Source organism: Ascaphus truei, chromosome 3 (assembly GCF_040206685.1).
Source record: "Ascaphus truei isolate aAscTru1 chromosome 3, aAscTru1.hap1, whole genome shotgun sequence".
NCBI lineage: Eukaryota > Metazoa > Chordata > Amphibia > Anura > Ascaphidae > Ascaphus > Ascaphus truei.
In genome coordinates, this window is record NC_134485.1 from 429192889 (window position 1) to 429219269 (window position 26381).

The 26381-nt window shown below is 45.9% G+C and overlaps 1 protein-coding gene across 1 annotated transcript; it reads right to left on the reverse strand.

Moving 5' to 3' along the window:
• Window positions 1-1577: 1577 nt before the first annotated feature.
• On the reverse strand, window positions 1578-14620 carry LOC142490499 (cystatin-B-like). Its single transcript, XM_075592866.1, has 3 exons — window positions 14464-14620; window positions 9210-9311; window positions 1578-1895 (listed from the first exon to the last, which is right to left on the reverse strand). Exons 1-3 carry the CDS (start codon window positions 14527-14529, stop codon window positions 1776-1778), a joined length of 288 nt encoding a protein of 95 aa, XP_075448981.1. The 5' UTR covers window positions 14530-14620; the 3' UTR covers window positions 1578-1775.
• Between the last annotated feature and the right edge of the window lie 11761 nt (window positions 14621-26381).

Below are 26381 nucleotides of genomic sequence, written 5' to 3' on the forward strand. Positions count from 1 at the left end.
ACCTCAGTACTGGGGACTGGCCAGGTCTGCGGGCAGTCAAGCGTTACAATAACTTGATATAGAGTTATGACGTGATAAGTTGTACATATTGCAATGCATTTTTATTATATAATCTGTTGTGATTATGTGTTACGCTTTTCCCAAGCCGGGACGTTGGTCTTTTCACCAGGGGGAGGTTGTGGCCAGGTTCCCCTTTGGACTACCCCGTGGCCCACCCTTACCTCCCAGGTGATGCTAATGCCGCCGGAGGTGGCGGGTAGACCGCCGTAGGTAGGGAGGATGTGCAGGGGCGACCGGGTCCCCGGATATCCGCGGCGGCAGGGTGCCGCCATCTTGATAATGCGCGCACATGTGCAGTACCGTTTGCGCATGCGTCCATTATAGAGAGGTATAGAGAGGGACTACAGCCCCCAGAAGGCCATGGGGCTGAAGATCACATGGGCTGCAGCAGCCAATCGCGATGCCTGGTTTCCCTGCTGAGGAGAATAGATACAGTTGGCACCCTAGGAGCACGCAAGTCAGAATTGGGACGAGGATAGGGTGTGTGTGCAGGGTGTCTGTGGCCCCTGCACTAGGCCAGAGACCCCCTTTGGCCCCAGCTAAGCCCCAACTCCCTTACGCTTGTGGTGGCTGCAGGGACAGCCCGATTAGATAGGAACACTGCCCCTGTAGTGCCAAGTGAGAGGGACACAGCCAGGACGCGGCGGCGAACTCGCAATCTGTTGGTCTGGGACCAGATCACCCCACAGATAAGAGACTCTCTTCATGGTGGGACCCTCCATGTGGACACCACCCCACGTGGAGGCAGACTCATCGCTGACAACGACGGCGTGGGACCGGATGGCTTCCCCTTGTCTTCAGTCTGCGCTACCAGGTGCTGCAGCCCCGTCAGGTATCACCAAGTGCACCAACACATCACACTTTAGTTGTGGGAAGTGCTGTTGCACACATTGGTGGGTTGACTCTTGTGGACACCAGGGTGGTTGGGTGCCATGGGGCACCTCAGTACTTTGGGGGGATATCCCATCAGGGTGTGGGCACTGCGTTGGAGGGCACTGTCGGGTTACGGCCGTGTGTGGCCTATTTGGTGTGGGTGTTATATTGTTGTTACTTTTTCATATGCGTGCAGTAAACTGTTATCTATATCAGTGTGTGTGTTATTGCATTGGGTCCTGTGACGGGGTTATCCAACTTAGTAGGATCCCGCACAGCTGGAGGCGCTGTCACCAGACGGATCAGGCACACCCCAGGCTCCCAGCGGCGGAGGTTCAGGCCTCCTGTGAGCCGCAGGTAACGCACCACACACACACACAACGTAGCCGCCTTATCTCCCATAGGGTGGGGGAAACTGTGCTACATAGTATATTCCGTTATATACCTGTTGTGCATTTTAGAGTTTGGCTTCCAGGCCCACACCTGCAAAGCTTCTCATATTTCTTAAATACAGAGGCAAATGTTAAAAGTGATAAGAAAGGGGTTACATGGCTGAGTGCTTTTATTTTATTTCCAGAGTCATCAATGGTCCAAAGTATCTATGTGCGTAGAGTTTCCAAATATTCATCATTGGATTCCATTGGTTTGTTTTCACTTTTTATTTGCTACTGAAGAGACAAACGAGACATAAAAGCTTTGATCATACAAGGGCGATATAAGTAGGGGATAAACAAGACTTTATTAGGGATTACAAAGGCTCGTTTGTCAGATGCTCTGCTGTGTTCCTCTGCAGACTGATGTAGGATTCTTCTGCATGGTGAACTTGGCTGTGTCGTTGTCCTTTAGCAGTAACTCAGAGGGGAACTCAAGGTTTTATTTTTCTGGTAGCCGTTGAGGAGAAGTTCTCCCTGCAGGTCCTCGAAGATGCAAAGATGCAGGAATTCATCACCTCCCACATCAACCTGAAATTCAGGAAGAGAAATGTTGTGAGGATAGATACTGTCTGCTCACTCCCCATCCCTCGTACACTCAACAAGAGGTCCATTAAATGTCTATCGTTATGTCATCGCCATTTAACGTATCCCGAAAGGGGATTTGCATGACGATACCCTTGCGTTTAAAGGACGCCTGGCTTAATCATATGCAGATCATATGCTAATGTGCCGTTTACCTGACAATGCGGATCCTCACACCTCGGATAATGTTAACGCACACAAATAACGCAACGATAATTAGGTCACATCAAAACCTGGCGTTACAGTTACATCCAGACCAATGTTATCATTGTGTTATTCCTGGGAATAGGGTAAAAGCAATGTACTGAGTACAGGACTTAACCCTTTCCTTTCCAAAAGCTACAAGTTGCATACAAAGATATATATTAGGGATCATATAAATGCCTGAAACTCATTAAGTATAGTAAGTTTTTTAGTGATTAAAGGGAATGTATGATATGTGTGGGTGACCTAATCATGACTGTATTAAGTATGTGTGTATGATACTTTATATTCATACATACCTCTACAATAATTATTATTAATGAACTGTTAATAGTCTACACTTAAAAGACATCAAGGAAGGGCACTACAAATAATGGGAAAAGTGTCAGTGTAAAAATGCTAAATTTATCAATATTATAACAAGATTTGTATTAGCTTTTGTTAATTCACCTGACTAATGCTTCTTTAACGCACTTGCAATATGTTTTTAACACGTCCTTGTGACATGAAAAATCCCTGTTATTAGCGCTGCTACTTTTACTAACGCTCGTTAAGAGAGAGAGGAGTATAGGGGGAGAGTAAGAGAGAGGAGTGTAGGGTGAGAGTAAGAGAGAGAGGATTGTAGGGGGAGAATAAGAGAGAGAGGATTGTAGGGGGAGAGTAAGAGAGAGAGGATTGTAGGGGTAGAGTAAGAGAGAGAGAGGAGTGTAGGGGTAGAGTAAGAGAGAAAGGAGTGTAGGGGGAGAGTAAGGGTGAGATGAGTAGGGGGAGAGTAAGAGAGAGAAGAGTGTAGATAGAGTAAGAGAGAGAGGATTGTAGGGGTAGAGTAAGAGAGAGAGGAGTGTAGGGGTAGAGTAAGAGAGAGAGGAGTGTAGGGGGAGAGTAAGAGAGAGAGGAGTGTAGGGGTAGAGTAAGAGAGAGAGGAGTGTAGGGGGAGAGTAAGAGCATAGGGTTAGAGTAAGAGAGAGAGGATTGTAGGGGGAGAGTAAGGGTGAGAGGAGTGTAGGGTTAGAGTAAGAGAGAGAGGAGTGTAGGGGGCGATTAAGAGAGAGAGGAGTGTAGGGTTAGAGTAAGAGAGAGAGGATTGTAGGAGGACAGTAAGAGAGAGAGGAGTGTAGGGGGAGAGTAAGGGTGAAAGGAGTGTAGGGTTAGAGTAAGAGAGAGAGGAGTGTAGGGGTAGAGTAAGAGAGAGAGGATTGTAGGGGGAGAGTAAGAGCATAGGGTTAGAGTAAGAGAGAGAGGATTGTAGGGGGAGAGTAAGGGTGAGAGGAGTGTAGGGTTAGAGTAAGAGAGAGAGGAGTGTAGGGGGAGATTAAGAGAGAGAGGAGTGTAGGGGTAGAGTAAGAGAGAGAGGATTGTAGGGGGAGAGTAAGGGTGAGAGGAGTGTAGGGGGAGAGTAAGGGTGAAAGGAGTGTAGGGTTAGAGTAAGAGAGAGAGGAGTGTAGGGGTAGAGTATGGGTGAAAGGAGTGTAGGGGGAGAGTAAGGGTGAGAGGAGTGTAGGGGGAGAGTAAGGGTGAGAGGAGTGTAGGGGGAGAGTAAGGGTGAGAAGAGTGTAGGGGAGAGTAAGAGAGAGAGGAGTGTAGGGGGAGAGTAAGAGAGAGAGGAGTGTAGGGGGAGAGTAAGGGTGAAAGGAGTGTAGGGGGAGAGTAAGGGTGAGAGGAGTGTAGGGGGAGAGTAAGGGTGAGAGGAGTGTAGGGGGAGAGTAAGGGTGAGAAGAGTGTAGGGGGAGAGTAAGGGTGAGAAGAGTGTAGGGGGAGAGTAAGGGTGAGAGGAGTGTAGGGGAGAGTAAGAGAGAGAGGAGTGTAGGGGGAGAGTAAGAGAGAGAGGAGTGTAGGGGGAGAGTAAGGGTGAAAGGAGTGTAGGGGGAGAGTAAGGGTGAGAGGAGTGTAGGGGGAGAGTAAGGGTGAGAGGAGTGTAGGGGGAGAGTAAGGGTGAGAGGAGTGTAGGGGGAGCGTAAGGGTGAGAAGAGTGTAGGGGGAGAGTAAGGGTGAGAAGAGTGTAGGGGGAGAGTAAGGGTGAGAGGAGTGTAGGGGAGAGTAAGAGAGAGAGGAGTGTAGGGGGAGAGTAAGAGAGAGAGGAGTGTAGGGGGAGAGTAAGGGTGAGGTCCCAGTCAGCACTGTGGCGCGTGCGCCCGGCGGGGGGGGGGGGGCACGTGCACAGCGCTGCACCGCGTTCTGTGGTCTGGGGGGGGGAGAGGGAGCGTTTGCGATGGGAGGGGGCGTGGCAGTGGGTTTGCAGGGGCGTGGCCATGACCTCACGTGGTTCGCCCTCATTGGCTGAACTGCCGGGGGGGCGTGGCCACGCCTCCGTCGTAAACTCTGATCTCAAATTCCCCTGCCTGCCTGAAAACCTGTCGCGCACCGCGGGGAAAGGTGCGCGACAAGGTAGGGACTGGGACCGGAGGAACTGGGGGGGGGGGCGAAGTTTGAATGCACGGCGTGCGCTGAGAAGTTACTGGGCCGCCCCTTAAGAGAGAGAGGAGTGTAGGGGGAGGGGGAGAGTAAGAGAGAGGGGAGTGTAGGGCGAGAGTAAGAGAGAGGGGAGTGTAGGGCGAGAGTAAGAGAGAGGGGAGTGTAGGGCGAGAGTAAGAGAGAGGGGAGTGTAGGGCGAGAGTAAGAGAGAGGGGAGTGTAGGGCGAGAGTAAGAGAGAGGGGAGTGTAGGGGGGGAGTAAGAGAGAGGGGAGTGTAGGGGGGAGTAAGAGAGAGGGGAGTGTAGGGGGAGAGTAAGAGAGAGGGGAGTGTAGGGGGAGAGTAAGGGCTGGGACCCGCTGCGCCCGGCGGCGCGGACGACCGCGTGAGCGTTCCCCACCAGCAGGGGGATCCTTCTGATCCGGGCCCAGTCCCCCCTCGCTGCACGGCTCACTACGCGCTGTGATGCGTCAGCCGCCAGGGGATGCAAGAAAATTGTGATCCTGAGCGGTGACGCGTCACATGGTGCACTGATGAGCCAATCAGCGGCGGGGGCGGGAGCGGGAGCTGTCAGACAGCTTCCTATACAAGGTAGGGGTGTGTGTGTGTGTGTGTGTGTGTGTGTGTGTGCGTCAGCGTCTCAGTGTCAGCGTGTCTGAGGAGGGCATTTGTGGGGGAAGGGGGATGGAGCTGCTAATCTTCCAGCAGCCCGCAGCAGCTCCCTCCTGTCCTGAATACCGAGCCCGTGGAGGGAGGGGGGGAGTAGCAGGTCCCTCCGCTCAAACCACGCCCCCCCCTCCCATTCCCCCCCCTCCTCCCACTCCCCCCCCCCTCCTCCCACTGAGTAACGTCACTGACTGGCACTGAAAGTTTGCTGCAGGGGAGCATGGTTCAATTCCCGGTGTCGGCTCCTTGTGACCTTGGGCAAATCACTTTATCTCCCTGTGCCTCAGGCACCAAAAACATAGATTGTAAGCTCCACGGGGCAGGGACTGTGTCTGCAAAATGTCTCTGTAAAGCGCTGCGTACAATTAGCAGCGCTATACAATAACATGCTATTATTATTATTATAGATTTTTTATAAAGAAGATCGTTGTGAGCCCCCTTTAAGTGAAAACCATTCTTACCCCTCTGTAACAGGCCTCCGATTTCACGTGTGGCCTGGGATACAACAACATGGCCTCCGGCAACTTCACTATTTTCATTTGGGACACATCGTGCCACACAGATTAACCCAACGTATCCCAAGTGGACCCAAAGCCGAAGAAATCCAGTGGCCGTTCCGTTTTAATTTGAAATTCTTTTTATATGACTAATAATGTTCTCCTTTTTAAGAATATTTAAATAAAAAAGTAGTGTGTGAGGGATTTCAGCTTGAAATGTAATGTGAGATATGTGTAAAGGAAAGAGCGCATCAAATTCTCTGTGCGGCAAAACCGTCCAAATAATCTCGGACAGAGCAGCAGCAAATATCGCACAATGTGGGGTTCTTTTATACACTAATAGTGCAGAAAAATGTATCTGATAAATAGCCCCCTGCTTCTCATGAAATCATATATTCTATTCTACTAATCATGTGTTACCTAATATTACTACTCCAAGATCCATGTATTCATTTTGCAAGATACATGCGCATACTGTATATTATTTGAACAAGAGAACTTACTGCAGAAGTCCCGGGAACGTGCTAGCTGTCACGCTATGGAGAGGAGTATTTTGTGTGTGTGCTTGCAACGGTATCAAACGTGTTAATATGTGTCGTTCGTTTAATACAGAACACTAGCCACACACTGCTGATATTCCTCTGATTGAATCTACTGTAGGTGATGAAATACATGAATACATCGATAGATAAACCAAGGTCTACCCCGCACTTATAAAAGGTACACAGATGTCATAATGCTTATAAACCAAAATGTGGTATGTTTACTAATAGATACTCAGAGCTAGAAGAGACACACATGGTACAAAAATTACAAAACAAGCAGCAAAAAAAACAGAACAAACTCACAATAAGTAGATACACGTGTGCCTCTACCCCAGCTGAAAAGTGCTGAGATCGGAAATAAGATGTGGGGAAGACACGCCTTATCCCAACAGAAGGAGCGGAAAACAGGGCAGTGCATGCAAATTAAAAAATAAGGGAAAAAATATACACATCAAAAAACAACCCCGTACAAGTCAATAAGATAAGGGGGGCTCTAATATCAGCAGTGTCTGGCTCGGCTGTGAGAGATTTCTGATCTCAGCAAGCTGGGGTAGAGACACACCAGTGTCAACTTATTGTGATTTTTTTTCTGTTTTTTTGCTTCTTATTTTGACAGTTTTGTCCTTCTAGCGCTGTGCATCTATTTTTTTATCTATCAGTAAACATACCACATTTTGGTTCCTAAACATGATGACATCTGTGTACTTTTATCTTTTGTGTGGGAATTTGGGAATCCCCTTTCTCCCCAGCCCTACTACTTCCATCTTTTGATATACATCATATCTTTTATACGATTTTTTCATACAGATGGCGCTGTCTGTTATATGCCTATTAATACATTGTTGCTTAGGTAGGTTCTACATTTTAAGGCAAAAGGGGCATTTCCATCCATTAAAACTTCAAGTGACTGTCCCTGAAGTGTCATCTTCCTCAACCGATATATGTGTCAATTAAACTTCTCGTCTGAACTGACGTTATTCTAAGAACATTTGTCAAATGTATCAGATCTTATTATCACGTTTCTTACACAGGACATATGTACCAGAGAATGGAACTGCTCCTCCATGACGCATTGCATGTTGTTTATAGATTATTCGTAGTAAATAGCCCCTGTACTGGCTAGACCAGTTCCTAAAGTCTAGACATTTGGTGCATCTTTCCTTTGCCCTGCGGCGATTTTAGGACGAGAGGTGTGGTAGAAGCATAACCAGCTACAGGCACTCAGTGCTGCCTATCACTCATCCAGTTTATAAGGCAGGATGTGTCTGCTGCCAGATTGTTATATGAAATTAACATAACAGTCTGCTTCCTAGAGTCTCACACAGAGAAGACCACTGAACATGACTGTAAGGATAGGGTAAAAGGGGACGATAGACAGCACTCTGATGGTGTTAAATATATGCAATTGCAGGGTGCACGGAACAAAAGGGGACCCTTATTCCCCTGTATAGTACTAACAAATCTACGTAAGTACCAGCACTCACTGTCTAATAGCTAAATGATGAAAAGAGTTGTAATGCAGAATAAACATTTAATAATAAAATGTACCAGAAATAAATCAAATGTGTTTGCAGAAACCAGTATCACAAATGGGCAATGTCACAAAGTGAGGGGTGGGGGGGGGGAGAAAGAAGGAAAAGGGGAAAAAACATGAAACACAAGGAATATACACAAAAAAACGGATAACGGAAAGTATGCTAGGGGGGCGACGTTTCGAGGGACTACCTCTTCATCTGGCCCATTCCCCCTGGTCCAAAAGGACCGAGAGGTACTTCCCTAAGCCTCCCTTTCCCTATATGTGCACTCCACACGAGCAGCTGAAGGAGCAGAGCCACTGAGGGTTTGACCACTTCATTTATTTTTCTCATTAACCTTTCACTGACTGTGTGGACTCCTGGTGCTCATTTGCAAGCTGCTTTCTTGCAAGCTGTGTTCAGCTTTAACTGTACCATTAGTGGATTCTTGCTGCCCTGCTATTAGCTGTTTAGCTGTATTTAGCTTACACTATATGTTTACTAGCTATTTTTAGGGGTGTCTGATTTGACCAGGTATAGGGGAAGGGAGGCTTAGGGAAGTACCTCTCGGTCCTTTTGGACCAGGGGGAATGGGCCAGATGAAGAGGTAGTCCCTCGAAACGTCGCCCCCCTAGCATACTTTCCGTTATCCGTTTTTTTGTGTATATTCCTTGTGTTTCATGTTTTTTCCCCTTTTCCTTCTTTCCCCCCCCCCCCACCCCTCACTTTGTGATATGCCCATTTGTGATACTGGTTTCTGCAAACACATTTGATTTATTTCTGGTTCATTTTATTATTAAATGTTTATTCTGCATTACAACTGTTTTCATCATTTAGCTATTAGACAGTGAGTGCTGGTACTTACGTAGATTTGTTATGACTGTAAGGATAGGCCAGCAATAAATTCCTCTATGGAGATCAGCTGCGCACCTCTCTGCAGAGACCAGAAGAGTGTAGAGACCAACAGATTATTTCTCTATAGCTTCCAGCTGGACATTCTATTATGGAGACTGCAAAAAGAAGATGGTACTGTGTGTTGGTCAATAAAGAAAATATTGTTTGTCGTAGTAAACTAACAAATGTAGGGTATATATATGAAACCTTTATTGGCCATTAGAATAATTGGAGCACATGCCCCTCAGGTCCCTTCTTCAGAGTCTCCAAGGGCACTTTATAAAGACTAGCAAATCATTCAGCTAGACACTTTCAGAGAATCCCTCTGCAGAGACATGAATAGCATCCCACTATAGAGGCCAGCAGAATTGGTGTTATTGACTGTATTGTATATACATCATCTATAAGATTAATTAGACATGTTAGACAATAGTTTAGTCGACAGGAGTCAAGTTTCTCCAGCACTTAATGTTTTTTAGAAGGTTATAAGGTCTCAAAACCCCTGTTATTTCCCATCAACCCTCATTTACCTTAATAAAGAGGTTTGTTCCAGCAACAACTTGAGATGTATAATTCACGGCTATGAACGTTCCAAAATTTGCCCCATCCATTTCTTCGACCTGTGGCTTTATCTGTGTGGGAACAAAATATTTAAGTTGGAGAGGAAGAGAGCTCAGCACTGCCTAACCTGAGCTTCTGCACGGAACATGTACATTCTGAACTGGGCTTGATACGTTGACGACATTCTTCAGGAATGATAATAGAGGAAGATGGTAAAGTGATAAGGTTAGTTTGCTAACTTAATGAAATTTCAATACTTTCCTTTATAATTAAACATTTCAATGGTTATTTTTTTATGGTAAATATCCCTGTACCATACACCATTGCCTAGTTTATCATGAAAATTAAATAGACCAAACCAAGTTGTGGTACATTTTAATGATAGTTCTTCTTAGATGCAGTAGTGTGTACAGAGCTTCCAAAACATTATGCTTTTGGGTTAGGGTGAGCTTTCCCAGAAGTTTTTATAAGTCTGAAAGCTCGGGGGCGAGTCTGATATATGTGGTAGTAAATTCAAGTGTGAGGGTGCAGCATGGTAGAAGTCTTGTAGGTGGGAGGAAAACAAAATAATAAGGGAGGAGGAGAGGCAGAGGTCATGGGCATAATAGAGAAGGCATGTAAGGGAGTATTTGGGGATGAGGGCTGAGAGGAAAGGGGAGAGCATCACGGAGAGCTTTGTAAATCAGAACCAGGATTTCAAATTTTATTCTAGAGGATACAGGAAGCCAGTGAAGGGATTTTCATAGTGAAGCAGCACACGGGGAGAGGTCAGTAAGGTAGATGAGTCTAGCAGAAGCATTTTGGATGAATTGGAGTGACGACAGATGGATGAAGGGAATGCCAACAAGGAGAAGGTTGCAGTAGTCAAGGTGGGAAGGGATGAGGAATTCAGTTGCACTGTGAGTGTATTCTGGCAGTATTTTGGAGGTGGCGAAGGCGGGACTTAGTGAGGGATTGAATGGGAAGAATGAAGGAGTGTGACGGGAGGGGTTAACAAGGCTATATAATAAAGTTAAAGCCTGATTGGTTACCCCTGCTCCGTGTATAAGGGTCTAAGAGAGTTAGCTCTTGGACCCAGTAACATTGTATTATACTGTCTGTAATAAAACCCTTTTTTGTGTTTTTCCCTTTCCGGGCGTGCAATTGAGCAGGGATTGCTAGAGTATGAGTTTCAAGTTTTTTTTTGCAGTGAAACCGTTGTCCGAATGTGCCTAGGAGGTTGGGGTCCAGAGTTACCGATTCCCCAATAAATGTACCCGGGGATCATACCTGATTCTCGGATACATGTAGGCACATTATCCCGGCAGTACCTCCCCTTGAAAACGTAAGCACCACACCACTAGGGCATCCTGCTTCAGCACAACTCGGAAAGGAGAATGAGTCACAGGGATAAAAAATTATTCCTGTAGCTGAGGGAATCCCTAGGTTAAGGGGGGTACCCCAGCTAGTGCCAAAGTGACCCACAAACAATACTGTAATACCTCCCCTTGAAAACGTTAGCGCGACTCACCACTAGGGCATCCTGCTTCAGCACAACTCGGAAAGGAGAATGAGGCACAGTGATAAAAATGTATTGCTGGAGCTGAGGGAATCCCTAGGTTAAGGGGGGTGGGGTACCCCAGCTAGTGCCAATGTGACCCACAAACAATATATGGTTTGTGGGTACCGAACCGTACATTAGGTTGGGGGGGACTCTGAGGTCAATCCTGAGCCAAAGGGAAAGCATGTGGGAACATCTTGTAAACAGAAATAAAAGAGTATATTTTCCCCTTTCTGTTCCCTGTACTCAGAGACTCCGAGTGTATTAAAATACTGTTTTAATATGTTTAAATATTCGGAACCCATGTCCAAACAGGAGGCCAGTGTAAACCCATAGGCGCCGGTATGTCTGCTTGACGTCGGAGTTCAAAGCAGCCAGAGAATGCCCAGAGGTGCGAACAGCGTTTGGTTAGAGGGAAAGGTGGAGTACTGGGTCTGGAGATCAAGGACAGTCCTCCGGGTTGCCACTTGTTCTGCCAGACCCAGGGGTGCCTGCCCAGCGGGTGGCATTGGGATAGCTGGGGGGAGATGTCGCAGGCTTGTTTATGTCCCTTAGCTATTTGAAATGTCCTGCTAACCCGGCTTTTCTACCCAGCTTGGCTCTGATTGGCTGCTTAAGAAAGTTCCCACGCGCTGATTGGCTGTCCGGTCTGCTTTTATTTTATTACTAAAGCAGGGAATACTATAAGAAGCCGTGAGGCAATCAGATGATGTGTTCCCCTTGCGTCAGAGCCGAAAGAGCGAGGTTGGGCTTTTCAAAGATGCTTTGATCGGAATACCAAGGCAACCGGCTTCGATTTCAAGCCTGAGACTAAGTCCATCATTTTGCGCCCAAGTTCTCAGAATCGAACGTAGCGGTCGCGGCAGGGATTTTACACCGATTTGAGTTCTAGGAGATTTACGCTTACTCGCGGTCAGGGTAAAACTCTCCCATAGAGTTCCCTGCACCTAGGAGAGTCTAGTTTTCGACCCCAGGCCCCCAGAAAATGTGTATTTTCGTCTGTATTTTATGTTTCATTGTGTGTATGCGAATTTATGCCGAATAAATTACAATTTATTTCTCTACCTTGTTTTGCTCGATGAATGATCGTGGTAAAAAGGTGTAAATAACCTGGTCTCCCGTGGCGAGGAGAATCAAAGATTGTCCTTAGACAGCAGCCTTGGGGTATTGATTTGAATGTGTTATTATTGACAATGTGGGAGAGTGTGGGTGTAAGGGTGACAGAAAAGGAAAGATTAAAAATTCTGTTTTGGATATGTTAAGCATCAGGTGGGTCATTTGGTGACATGGGTCAAGGAAGAGGAGGCGAGGTCAGGAGAGGAAAGGTAAATGTGGGTGTCATCAGCATACAGATGATACTGAAAGCCAAATAAGTGTATTCGTTCCCCAAAAGGAGAGGTGTAGAGTGTGAAGAGCAGAGGGCCAAGGACAGAGCCTTGCGGGACCCTAACAGAAAGTGGTAGTGAAGAAGAGGAGACATGAGAGAAGGAAACACTGAAAGAGAGGTTGGATAGGTAGGACGTCTACCAGGAGAGTGCTGCGTCACACAGAGGCCAATGGTGTGGAGAGTGGGGAGGAGAAGGGGGTAATCAACGATTTCAATGGCAGTAGAGAGTTCCAGGAGAATTAGTCATTAGAAAAAACCCTTAGATTTAGCAGTGACTAGATCGTTCGCCGCACACATTTTATAAAGCTATCTCAGCAGAATGTAGAGGGTGGAAACCAGATTTAAAGAGTCAAGCAGTGAATAGGTGAAGACACAGTGAGTCATGCAGTAATATACGAGCTGCCCAAGTATCTTGGAGGCAAAGGGGAGAAGTGAGATAGGGATGTAGTTAGAGAAAGAGAGAAGCTGGTCAAGAGAGGGTTTCTTTAGAATGGTCATGATGTGTGCATGTTAAAAAAAAGATGGAAATATGCTGAGTGTGAGAGAAAGGTTAAAAAGGTGAGTTAGGGTTGGGCTTAGTGTGCCAGAGAGGGAGAAAAGAAGATGTGAGGGAATAGGGCCCAGGGGATGGTCATCGTATGAGAGGCTGAGAGAATTTTCTTTAAATAGTTAAGGTTTGTAAATAAAAAAAAAAGTTCTGGTTCTCTGTTCTAACATCATTATTAGAGATAGGCGAACTTTTGACCTAAGTTTAAATATATGCAAAGAAAATAGCATTTCTTCTCAAGTTCTCCAATTTGGAAAGAAGTTGCAAAAATTTGATTAAAATTCAACAACGATGGACTTAAAAAAAAATACAAAAATCTTTATTATGAAAAGGCAGCGAAATAGAGACTTGGACAGAATTGCGTGCTTCGGGGGGTTTGGGGAATAAGAAAAGGTTATTTTGCGTTGGATTGTGAGAAATAGAAAAGTTTGTCCATGAAGTTGTTGACCAAATTTTGATACATTTGCCCATCAATAATCATCACCCTTCTAAAACTGTAGTCAAGCCACATACATTACTGTCAGCAGTGGCCAAAGAGCCATATGAATGAAACGGTACTGTGCTTTATCCCATAGAAAAGACCAAACCTTTCATGCAAATGGTCAACGCCAGTTACATGCCACTAATGGGGCTTATTCTAATTGTTCTGCAAGAGGGACTTTTAAGTAACCCCTTTGGTGCCAGAGAAGCCTGCAATGCATTTCAGAGTGTGTGTGTGTATATATATCACAGATACATTCCAGGATGCACTGTTTTTAAGTAAACCCTTTCTTGCTTTATCCATTGTAACACCGCCAAAGAAGAGATCAGTGGAACACCGCCGGAAGAAGAGATCAGTGTAACACCGCCGGAAGAAGAGATCAGTGTAACACCGCCGGAAGAAGAGATCAGTGTAACACCGTCGGAAGAAGAGATCAGTGTAACACCGCCGGAAGAAGAGATCAGTGTAACACCGCCGGAAGAAGAGATCAGTGTAACACCGCCGGAAGAAGAAGAGATCAGTGTAACACCGCCGGAAGAAGAGATCAGTGTAACACCGCCGGAAGAAGAGATCAGTGTAACACCGCCGGAAGAAGAGATCAGTGTAACACCGCCGGAAGAAGAGATCAGTGTAACACCGCCGGAAGAAGAGATCAGTGTAACACCGCCGGAAGAAGAGATCAGTGTAACATCGCTGGAAGAAGAGATCAGTGTAACACCGCCGGAAGAAGAGATCAGCGTAACACCGCCGGAAGAAGAGATCGGTGTAACACCGCCGGAAGAAGAGATCGGTGTAACATCGCCGGAAGAAGAGATCAGCGTAACACCGCCGGAAGAAGAGATCAGTGTATCCCAAAAGCTCGCACACATAAAGGATTTTGTTAGTCACAGAACGGTATCGTCTATTCATAGAGATAGAGATATATATATATATATATATATATATAGAGAGAGAGAGAGAGAGAGAGAGAGAGAGAGAGAGAGAGAGAGAGAGAGAGAGAGACTATGTGAAACTTTTACCCATATACCGTGCAATCATTATATACCCTACCCCCTAGTATTCGTGTAATTATTGTCCCCCACCCCCTATTATTCACGCTTTGGCAATATTGAAATGTTCTTTCGTCGTGCCAATAAAGCTGATTTGATTTGAGAGAGAGAGAGAGAGAAAATATGTGTAGCTGGTAAAGGTAATAAATAAAAGTACTGGTACTCAGGAGCACTGCATAACATTACCAGTTTGTCGCCTGCGTGACCGGCTCCTCTTACCTTGTCACAGATATCCTGGATTGCTTGGTCCGCTGGCTCTACAGAACCAATTCCTCCAGTACTCATGGTCGCAACTTAAGCAATGTGCACACAGCAGATAAATGAGACAGAAGTATCAGTGTCACAATTATCACAAAGTATCACAGCACGGAACATCTCAACCATTTATAGTTATGGGCTGTACCATGTGAACAAGGCAAAGGGGGAGTATTAATGTGGGAGGCCTTCTATGACACATACGTTCTCTTATTAAAAAGAGTCTCAAAAGTATTATAAATATATATATATAAAAAACAAAATGAGATGATGAATTATTAATTCTTCACCATATAATAAAATGCAGTTCTTATTTGGTTTGCATTAATTTAGATGCAGGAAACCTAATTTCAACACTTTTAAGTTGGGTGTGGGACAAGATTTTGCAATACCCCTAATTAGCAGCTACCTTCCCTGTTCTTTTTTGGGGGAAGGGCAACAGGAAAAATTACATGCTTGAATAATTAATCCCTTCTCTGCCACGCGATACAAAGAAATCCCACTTACTACAGATTCACTTTTTGTTATGCGAGTATTGATTAAACTCCCCAATTTTCTTACAATATACCCCAACTTTCCCATAAGTGACCGGCCTTTCTGTGAGAGTTGATGCCGGAGATGCTCTCTGAGTAAGAGATTTGTGGTTGGGATTTGTTTGGGGACGTTTCATATCTTTGCTGCTTTTTCACCAGCAGGGAACGTCCACAGCTTGCCAGATTTGAGATCTGGTGCAAAGTCTTCACCGGTCTCCAATGCTCCTCATCTTCAACACCGGTCCTTAACTTGGTCTTCTTCATGAACCAAAAGCATTCCAATAGCTGTGCATCGAGGCTAGTCTGCCCCTTCCAAACGCACTTAAACACCCCCCTGGTCAGGTATTACAAACCCTTACACCTGCATCTACTCCAAATGTCTCTGCAATTGTACCCCAAATATGTTTTCTACTACACAACCACAGTATTCAGTAGAGGGGTCTCTTTTCAAGGATAGAATAATAGTGACACCCACAGCTATGTGTCTCAAGAGCATCAATGATTGATTTACACAAGTGATGCTCACAACATAAAACATAGAAGAAAGAAGAAAACCCTCATGATGCATCAGACAAGTTTATTAACAACAGATCAAAACGTCAGAATCCAAATGGATGTAAAAGTACCGATACCTAAAGGTTTATTACACATGGCACTGCTAGAGGAGGGAATGGAGTGTAAGGGGGGAACCGTGAGAGATAGAGAGAAAGAGGGAGCAGGGCCGCCGACAGGGGGAGACAGTCGGAACAGCTGTCCCGGGTCCGTCAGCTGTAGGGGGGCCTGGCTGGGTGGCAGGTCCATACACCTGCCAAACCTCTGTTGCCACCAACAGTGTGGGGTGGGAGCCCAGTGGGAGCTGTAGTTCGGAGCCTCAGTAAACTCTCTGTGGCATTGAGAGTGGGTGTAGGGGGAAGAGAGAGGGAAGAAGTATAAAGGGGAAGAGAGGGATAAGTGTCAGGGGGAAGAGAGAGGGAGGGAATGTAAGGGGGTAACAGAGAGAGGAGGGGAGTGTAAGAGGGGAAGAAATGTTGGAAGAGAGAGACAGGGAGAGGAGAGAGATGAAAGGATAGGGTGAGAGACAGATGGGGGGAGAGAGGTTTGGGGTTCCCCAGAATTTCACAATATAATTCTAGGGTTTCTTAACCAAACAAATGTTAAATCCCGACTGGTGTAAAACTCTATGTGTATCACTACTATATGTACCTTTATCTTAGGTTTAGTGAAACTGTATCTGCCCTTCCCTCTCACACAATAGCCTGAGGCTTATATATCCCAGAACTGTACAACAATGCGCCAATTAAGGGTGTTAAAATTCAACAAATGACACACATATATGATACCCTATGATGAATATATACAATATTCCGGGTAACTAAGTAAGGCGACAATTTGAGGTTAATTGGATCAAACTGTCCCAGGGAGCCGGTATACAGTAATCCCTATTAGTGGTTAATTAGGTGTACGCTGATATCAGTGAGGGGCTGTTTAATACCTGTCTCAGGTGTCAGACAGGTCCCAGATGGTGAAGGTGAAATGTGAAATGGATCATAATATGCTAGGTACAGACAAAAAGATCAGTATTTCAAACCAGTGTGTGCTCACTTTGCAAATCATAAATCCATGAATGGAAAGTGTAGACTCTCTCTACAATCCAACATGTAGCCACCTAACAGCAACTGGAATGTCAATGGGACATCTAGGCAACTCTCAAGATATAGCGATTTCATTTCAAGCTTGAAGACATCTTCCTTAAAAGAACACACATCAAGATTAATCGGTTCAACACATGGATCAATATCTGTACACACATTGGTATTATCCTTTTTATTAAACAGTTTTTTAAGTGCTAACTTCCTGGTGTACTTTTGGAGGTCAATAATAGTGGGGGAAAAGATTAAAGTTCTCATGTGGAGCAAAATTGAAGCCTTTGTTCAACAGCAATGTTTGTTGCGGAGTTAGAAGAGTGACTGAGATATTAATGACATTACTTTTAGATGTGTCTAAAAGTATTTATTTCTCTTGCTGTCGGAGCCAGTGATTTTCCCTGTTTTTCTTCCCCCTTCTGCACCTCTTCCGTTTTTTGCCTGTGTGTTGGTTATATTAGCGGGGGGGTCTAGATGGGTCATCACGGGTACTTGTTAAATAGCTCTTATTAAAAAAGCCACGTTCAGAATCTTTGTTGTCTTGATGTCCATGTTTATAAAAGGACACAGATGGTCTATCTGTGGTGTCAGATGAATCAGTATCAAAGCTAGACCTTCGGACTGAATGCGGCGATTTGAGAATAGATTTTGTATTTGGCCTGTGTTCAATGTTGTGTCCATCATGTGCCCATTTGTTAGGTGTGGAGTGGGAGTGGTTTCTAGTTCTGTTAAAGTCCCGATTGGAAACAGGTCTCTCCCAAAAGTAGACCTGGTTCCTTTCATAATCCACTCTATCTCTTGAAAAATTTTCTTGTTTTTTCAGGATTACCCCCTTCTCCATTTTTTCAATGTTTTGTAACAGGATTTTATCGTTATGTGGGAATTGTTCCATATTACAAAATGTATTAAGCTCGGTTTTGAGAGTATTAATCTCTTTAGCTAAGATTGCCTTATCGTTGATTTTCGTGTGTATTATAAGTTCCATAAGTTTTTTTGAACTCTCATCAAGTATTTTTCTCCAATGGAGTTCAAATTCCTTATTGATGAATCCAAATGAAGGCTTCTTTTTCATGCGCAGACCCCTAGGGATACGTTAAACTCTTATATAATTCTCTAAAGTAGTTATATCCCAAAAAAGTCTAATATCCTGTGTTAGTAGACGTTCTAATCTAACAAAATGGTCAATTAAATCCGAGGGGCTGTGACATTGATGTTGAAACCCTGTGTATAAGACTGCATCTGGCCTTGTTGAATTGATATATAAGTATGTTCCTGATGTTGAAACCCTGTGTATAAGACTGCATCTGGCCTTGTTGAATTGATATATAAGTTAGTATGTTTGAATGTAAAAAGTTTTATTTATTTTTTTCCTCTTAACTCTGTGCTGTTAATTGAACAAATGGAACAAGGTGACTGATAGGGGAGGGGGAGGGTCATGTGACCTTTTTTTGTGTATAATACTAACAGCTCAGCTGCATTGGGCAGGAACTGCATTAGGCAGTGAGGCATTTAAAGTGAGGTTTTTAAGTGATACAGTTAGACTACAGTTTGACTAGAGGTGACTGGGGACTGCTTCTTTCTGCAAACTCTTTTACTCAAGACAACAAACGGTAAGCTATTCAGATCACACTATGATCCCATGCTTGTTAGCCTGCATAGTTTAACCCCCCACCCCTTTACAACTTCTCTCACTGCAGCCTCTCCCAAAACTGACTGCACAAAACACTGAAACCCTGAATTGACCCTAGCATTGCAATGCAGCAAAACACATGACAAGGTACAGGTTCACCCCTGCTGTTTAGTCTGCACACACTCTGCTCACAACAGCTCCTTGCAGCACTGCCTACCTCTGGCATCATGAACCTGCTATGTCTTCTAACTTTTTTCTTTCTCCTGGCCTCATGGAGATGTTACTCCCTCTATCCACTACAAACTCCTCCATCCTGGCCCGCACCCAACATCACCATACACCCTGGACTACTCAAAAGCCTTGCACTATCTACTGAATGTTGGTGGAGAACTCTAAAAACCAGCACACCAACCACTGCTCACTCTAATGGAAAACACCACAAATTTACAACTTGTAAACAACTACCCAAATTTCTTCTCATACTATTACTCTCTCTAGCAGGTGATATTGAAACTAACCCAGGTCCTCCCATTTCAGCTCTGTCCCATGCCCCTGAGAATTCCACCTTTAAATTCCAAAAAGGGCTATCTGTCGCCCATATAAACATCCGGAGCCTGCTGCCCAAACTAGACGAACTAAGGGCATGGTGCCTTATGCATAAACCCAAAGCCATCGTTCTTACAGAAACATGGCTATCCTCTAAAACCCCTGATGCAAATATCGCCATTCAGGGATACTCCATTTTTAGGAGAGATAGGTCAAAGAGAGGAGGAGGGGTGTTATTTTATATTGCAGACACCTTACAATTTACACTGCTACATTGCCCACCAAGTCCACCCTCTTTTGAAACTCTAGTTGGCAAAATCTGCCTCCCCTTTTCTAAGCCCATCTTGCTTGCTGGCATCTACCGCCCCCCTAAAGCCCTTCTACAATCCCTGACTGATATCACCCAATTTCTTGCCTCCATTTCCTCTCTGAATGAGAAGAGTGAGCTGCTAGTTCTTGGGGATTTCAACTTCAATTGGCTTGACCCTAAAAACCACAAAATCCAGATACAACTCAAGTCACTTAACCTATCGCAACTCATTTCCCAACCCACACGAATAAACCTGAAGTCGCATAACCATTCCTTGCTAGACTGGATTCTCTCCTCAAACCCCAGCAGAATCCAATCTTCTGGCATCCTTCCTGACATTTTCAGTGACCATGCAATAGTGTACTGTGTAAGGAAAATTAAACCGCCCCATTCAAGCCCCAAAGTTCTCCTCACTAGAACATTTAAAAACTTTAACCCACAACAGTTTCTGGATGACCTTACCAACTGCCCATGGCACAGAATCGATTTAATTCCCGACCCTGATTCTGCGCTTGACTATTTCCAATCCGAGTTCTTAAAACTCTGCGATACCCATGCTCCACTACGCAAAATAAGGGTACGGGGGGCCCACCTTCCATGGGTTACACCTGACCTTATAGCACTCTACCAGTTCAGGGATGCCTTGTGGAAAAGCTACAAAGTAACTGGCACTACCAAGGATCTCAATCACTACAGATGCCTGCGGAACGTGTGCACAAGGCAAACAAGGCATGCAAAAGCACAATATTACTCTGACAATCTCCTCCAGAATACATCAAACCCAGCTAATTTCTGGAAGGTTATCAACAATATATTCCAGCCTCCTAACCATCAACAACCAAGTAATATCACTAAGGGGGATATTACTCTGACAAACCCCACTGACATTGCAAATGCATTCAATGATTACTTTGTGGGGTGTGCCACTAACTTATTAGCGAAACGCAGCACAAACCCCAAACCTGAATCTCATCCTGGGAGTACCCCTATAGTCCCACCCCCTCCCAACACTGCCCACAATTTTCAATTTAGCCCAGTATCTGAAGAGGAGATTACACAAGCGCTCCTCAAACTAAAACTAAGCAGCCAATGTGGACCCGACTTACTACAATCTAGGTTCCTACGACTTGGTGCCCCAGCCATTGCCAAACCAATTGCGTCCATAGTCAACTCTATCCTGTCTGCAGGCCATATCCCTAAGACCTGGAAAAATGCCAGAGTTGTCCCAATCTTCAAAAGTGGGGACAAAAACACTGTCTCAAACTACAGGCCAATCTCACTTCTCCCAATTCTATCCAAAGTTATGGAAAAATGTGTCCACTCCCAATTAAGCGAGTTCTACACCAAGACAAATTTCCCTAGCCAATTCCAGTCTGGGTTTCGTCCCAAACACTCCACCGTAACTACCCTGCTAAAAGTTTGCAATGAAATCCAGTGTGGAATGGAACGGGGACAACTCACTGGTGCAGTATTCCTAGATTTTGCAAAGGCTTTTGACACAGTTGATCATGCTATCCTGCTTAACAAACTCCAGAGCTCTGGAATAGGGAAACATGCTTTAAACTGGTTTCAGTCCTACCTATCAGGAAGATCCCAACATGTGTCCATCTCAGGCTCTAACTCCAACCCCCTGGATATCACCTGTGGTGTCCCGCAAGGCTCTGTTCTGGGGCCCCTACTCTTCTCAGTGTTCATTAATGATCTTCCCACAGCTTGTAAGGAAGCCTCAATACACATGTATGCAGATGACACAATCCTGTATGCACACAGCCATAGCCTCTCTGACCTTCAACACATACTTCAGTCTGACTTTTTGAGACTCGAAAACTGGATTTCCCAAAACAAACTGTTTTTAAACACTGACAAGACTGTAACAATGGTATTTGGGACCAAGACTAAATTTGTAAAGCTTCCAGTGACTGAGCTCCTGATTAGAACCAACGCTAAAACCACCCTAACACCTGTCACTAGTTTTAAATACCTGGGCTTATGGTTTGACTCCCACTTAACATTCGGGATGCACATTGATACCCTGACAACCAAGACCTATGCCAAACTAGGGGTACTTTACAGGAACAAATCCTCCCTAAGTCTCCTGGTCAGAAAGCGTATTGCACAGCAGATGCTAATGCCAATTATTGACTATGGAGACATAGTATATGGCTCGGCTCCTCAAACCCACCTTAGCAAACTTGACACCCTCTACAATTCAATTTGTCGTTTTGTTCTCCAATGCAACTACAACACACATCACTGCGAAATGCTCAAAGAACTAGATTGGTCATCACTAGAGTCTAGGCGCAAAGTTCACCTTTCCTGTCTCACCCTCAAATACTTTCTGGGCAAGCTACCCAGCTACCTGAACAAGCTCCTCACCCCTACCACATGCAGTACCTATCACCTGAGATCAGACTCCAAAAGACTATTCATGGTCCCAAGACTCAACAAAGTATCCGGACGTTCCTCCTTCTCCTTCCGTGCACCCCAAAACTGGAACAACCTACCAGAGACTCTCATATCCACCACCAGCTTAAGTTCTTTCAAATCTAAGGCTGTCTCACACTTTAATCTGGTCTGTAACTGTTTCATACGCTCATAATATATATTTTCTTTAACTGTGCATGCAATGTCTTGTATATAAATGTATACCTTGTTCATTTATGTAACTGTATTTGTAACCATGTATTATTTGTTTTACTCTGTGCCCAGGACATACTTGAAAACGAGAGGTAACTCTCAATGTATTACTTCCTGGTAAAATATTTTATAAATAAATAAACATGTAATATTTTCAATTACTTCATCAAAAACCTTTTGGGCTTTTTTTACTCTTTCCGAATTGTTTTCACAGTCCTGAACATATGTGGTCTTAATTACAGTCTCTGTATCTTCCTCCTCGTCCATTTTAGCAGCAAATGTATCAATACACAACAGCTAAGAAAATGTATTTAATGGATTGAAAAATAGAAAAAATTAAAAAATACAAAAAAATAATAATGACAGATTTCTTATTTAAAAACGAAACACACCACCATCTAGCTTGCTGCAGTATACAGACTCTTAGTAAAGTATCAATTGGAAAAAGATAAAAAATAAAAAGTCTTCTTTGAGTCTTTGAAAGACTCTGTGCAGCCTGTAAATGTCATGCAAATGAATACCAGGAAACCAGAGGTTAACTATCCAGGCGCTTCTAAGAGTCATGAGATAGCTGCATCCTGATAATAAGCAAATAAACACAGCCGGTAGAACAAACCGGCTTAAATATTGATTGGGAATTGCAACATTTTCTTTAATGATTTAGGTTTTATTATCTCCTCCGGTTTTTCATTTTCTTCCCTTCCCCCCTCCCCCACCCCTTCTCTTCTTCCCCCCTTCCCTTTCCCCCCCCCCCCCCACTCCCTTCCTCTCCGTTCACTCCTCCTCCCCCCCTCCTTCTCCCCCCTCCTTCTCCCCCCCCCTTCCACTCTCCCCCCCCCCCTTTTCTGCTTCACCTATTTCCCATTCCTCACTTCTATTGTTACTTTTCATTTGGGGTTTGCAATTCTTTCATTGTTATTTATAGAATATGTTTTTTGTGATTTTTTTTGTGATACTTATTGAGTTATATATTTTGGTCTTATGTGCTATTTAATATAATGATTAAATATGGCCCATATATTCATTAATATATACTATCATATATTATATTTCTGGCTATATCACTCTTCGTCCATTGTTGCTGCTAATATGTATTACATTGATTTATGTGAGACTTACTATTCATAATTCTGCAAGATATTTCATATGTCTGGTTTAGCCATTGTTTTTAATTTTTTCATCATTTCCAGAATTTAATTGTGTTATAAATGTATACTTTTATTAGTGTCCATTTGTCTAAAGTTATGAATCTGTTACTGCTCTTTTAACTTAGTGACATGTCCCCTACATGATTTGTCATCAGATACACCTGTTAACCACTACTTGGTCTTCCAGGTGCTCTGAGTTACGACATCTCATATTAGGGCTGTGTGTGTGCTGGCGGATCACTCTTTGACAAAGGCCCCTGGGCTGAAACGCGTCTGAGGATCCGCCAGACTTTTACCTTGATTGTGACGGTCGAGAGGATTTGGCCCGGGATTAAAGGGGTTACACCCCAATTGGCCACCCTCTACTCTCACCTGGGAAGCAAGGGGTTAACTGGACTGAGGTCCAGTAATGTGTTTTTACCTCGCTTCAATATCCAAATGCTGATTCCCCTGTAAAAAAATGTATTGTTTCTGGGCCAGTGTCTGCAACACACACACTGGGGCTTAAGGGGTTAATATTATATGCATTGCTGTCCCTATTTTTGCAGGCTAGTCACTACCTGCAGTGCTGAATAACAGGAGCCGTTCCATTAAGACTGCTAATTTAGGAACGGAGTGAGCCAGCACCCTGATTGTTGGTGTGCAGCCTCAGGGTAACCCCCCAAGAACACACCTATTAAAAATATAACTTTGTCATAAGGGAAACATATATTTTTGATAAAGTGCCTTTCTGTTGCAGTTTTAAAATGTACAGGCAGGATGCTATTGTTTCTGCCCGCCTTTGTAATGCATTAAGGAACAAATATTATGCATACCAGAACCAAATGTTTTGACACCTATGAGCTGGGTCACTTGCCTATGCAAGCTTCAAAGCTAGCCTGCTAGGCCCACAGCTGTAAGTCCCTCTGGAAGTTGCATATCAAAAGACCCAGAGTAAGGGGGGGGGTGAATTGGCCAGATGGATGCTAAATAGGACATCCTGGTGACCATTTGTGCCAACTCACACCCTGAGTTTCCCCTTTCCAGCCTGAGAGGGGCCAGGTAGAGAGGGGAGTGCACCTATGCTAAGTAGCCAAGGTGGTGTTGTCGCACATGCTCTGTGTGAACAGGAAATCCCTAGTGCCCACTCTCCAAACTGTGGGCAAGTAGGTGATTGGGGAATGTTTACTTTCCCACGAGGGGGATTGGGTGGGTATGTTGGCAATAGGCTTCAAAATCCTATATACATCCCACCCAGGCTATCCCCATGGTCTTCAAGTCTTTCATTGTCTTCATGTCTGCATGCAATGTTTTCATGCTCTGGACTCCGTTGCTCCTTGCTGGGGTTAGTCCACTGGTGGCGGAGGAGCTCTGGAATGAGCCCAGCGCTCAAGCAACTCCACTCTGGACTCCGTTGCCCCTTTCTGGGATTAGTCCACCGGTGCCGGAGAAGCACCGGCAGCCGCTGCGGCACTGCCAACAAATGGGCCACAATAATGCCCACTGCCCTGACCGTGCGCGGTCGGGCGAAGAAGCCCCTCAGGGCCAGCGCTGACAAGCTGCGGAAAAGATGACCCAGTTAGCGGTATCCTCTGATGGCTCCCGCCCAGCCGGGGCGACAACCCTCCTTGGGACGTCTCCTGGAGAGCCTGGACGGGCTGCATCAGCAACAGCGGCGGAGAGCGGCGGCCATCCACCTGATCCCGGCGCAGAACCGGCGGCGGCGGAGAAGAAGCCGCCACTCCGGCATCCTGCCGGCGGCAATTTTATTTGGGGGGAGGGACAGGATTTGCAGGAGGGGGTTATTTTACCAAGTTTGAATGGAGCTGTGTTCCTCCACAAAGACCTGGGACCCTTGTCCTGCACCGTTGTACCTGTACCCAACCCTGGCGCTGTTGTGGCAGCGGCCCGTGGCTGCCCAGCCCAGATGGGGCCAGCGGCGGCCACTCCAGTCCCCCTGCAATTGGGACCAACGAAGGCGGCGGTCTCTGCGGGGACCAGCGAGGTAAGCCAGATCAAGTCACAGACTGACCCTGACTTATTGTTCCCTATGACTGTACCCTGTTGTTTCACTATAGGGGTGACCGGGGGGTGGCAGGAGATAGGGGTACCAGGGGAGGAGAAGGAAGGGCAGCTTGTAGGGCAGCCAGGCTTTCCCATTACCCTGGCGGAGCAGCAAGGGGACTCTCAGTTAAGAGCTCCACTGTTGCAGCCTTGCTATGGGCTGGAGGTACCAGGGGTTGTGGCACAGTTATACCACCCCCAGATTACCTGCCAGCCAGGAGCTAAGGTGGGTGCCTCTTCACCAGCAACCCTGAGCTCATCCCCGGTAATGGGGAGACAGTGTCAGGGAGATGGCCTCACTCAGGTGTCCCTAGGATCCAGGTTAGGATTAGCTAGGGAGAAGCGGAGTGAGGGGAGGCTGCAGGTAGGTAGCCAGCATCAGATCTCAGTGGGAGAAGAAGGGCTAGTGGTAGCCGGGGAGGTGCAGAAGCAGGTATGGCAGCTAGAGTCCCCCATTACCCTGGCAGAGCCTCAGGGGGTTTCTCAGATCAGCAACCCCCTGTTGCAGCCTAGCTATGGGCTGGGGGTATCATGGGCAGTGGCCAGTTTGTGCCACCCCAGGGATAACTGCCAGCCAAGAGCTAAGACGGTGGCATCTGGAGAGGTGCCCCTGAGCTCATCCCTGGTAAGGGGGAGACAAGGTCAGGGAGGTAGGTGCACTCAGGTAGTTCCAGGGTCTGGGTTAGGATTGCCCAGGGGGGAGAGGAGTGCAGGTGGGCTGCAGGGAGATAAGCAGCAGGAGTCATCAGCAGGGGCTAAGGTGCTGGGCCTAGGGGAGGCTAGGCAGAGAGACACCGTGGAGCAGGGGGAGATAAGTCAGTGGGGTGTCAGGCAGCTGGCAGAAGCTAGGGATGGGCTAGGTAGGCAGAAGGTCCCTGGTTCTGACTGGCCAGGAGTGACCCCCCTGACAGATTCCCCAGGGTTCCCAGAGGAGGGTCTGTGGGTAGATAGGCAGCCAGGGAGGAGAGTCAGGAGTATGATAGAGCAGCTACAGGTTGGCACAGAGCCAGGGCAGGTAGGGTCCCTACAGGATAGTGACATAGCTCTGTCCCAGACTTGGTTGACAGGAAAGCGACGGTCTGTGCTTGATAGCTGGTCTCCTGTTGGTGCAGAGACATGCCGGTCTCTGGGCAGTGTGCAGCCTGGTCTGCAATGGGGCCCCTTCACCATGGACTGGGTTCACCAGGCACTGGGTGGGGGGCAGAGGGAGGCAAAGGAGAATGCCCGGCGGCCACGGTGGAGCCCTGCTCCGCAGGATCTAGACTTTACAATCCACTGGGGCCAGGACAATGCCGGAGGACAATTTTGCCAGGCCAACCCCTCAGGACTTATTGAGTGGTTCAAGAGTGCCAGTGTTATCCCAGTGCCCGGGGGAGGCAGCTGGGGTACCAG

Excerpts from the sequence above, each read along its gene's own strand:
- LOC142490499 (XM_075592866.1), bottom strand. The coding sequence starts at position 14,529 with ATGAGTACTGGAGGAATTGGTTCTGTAGAGCCAGCGGACCAAGCAATC. Across the intron at positions 9,312-14,463 it reads TCCAGGATATCTGTGACAAG|ATAAAGCCACAGGTCGAAGA; the intron begins GTAAGAGGAGCC and ends GTTCCCACACAG. Across the intron at positions 1,896-9,209 it reads GAACAAACCTCTTTATTAAG|GTTGATGTGGGAGGTGATGA; the intron begins GTAAATGAGGGT and ends CCTGAATTTCAG.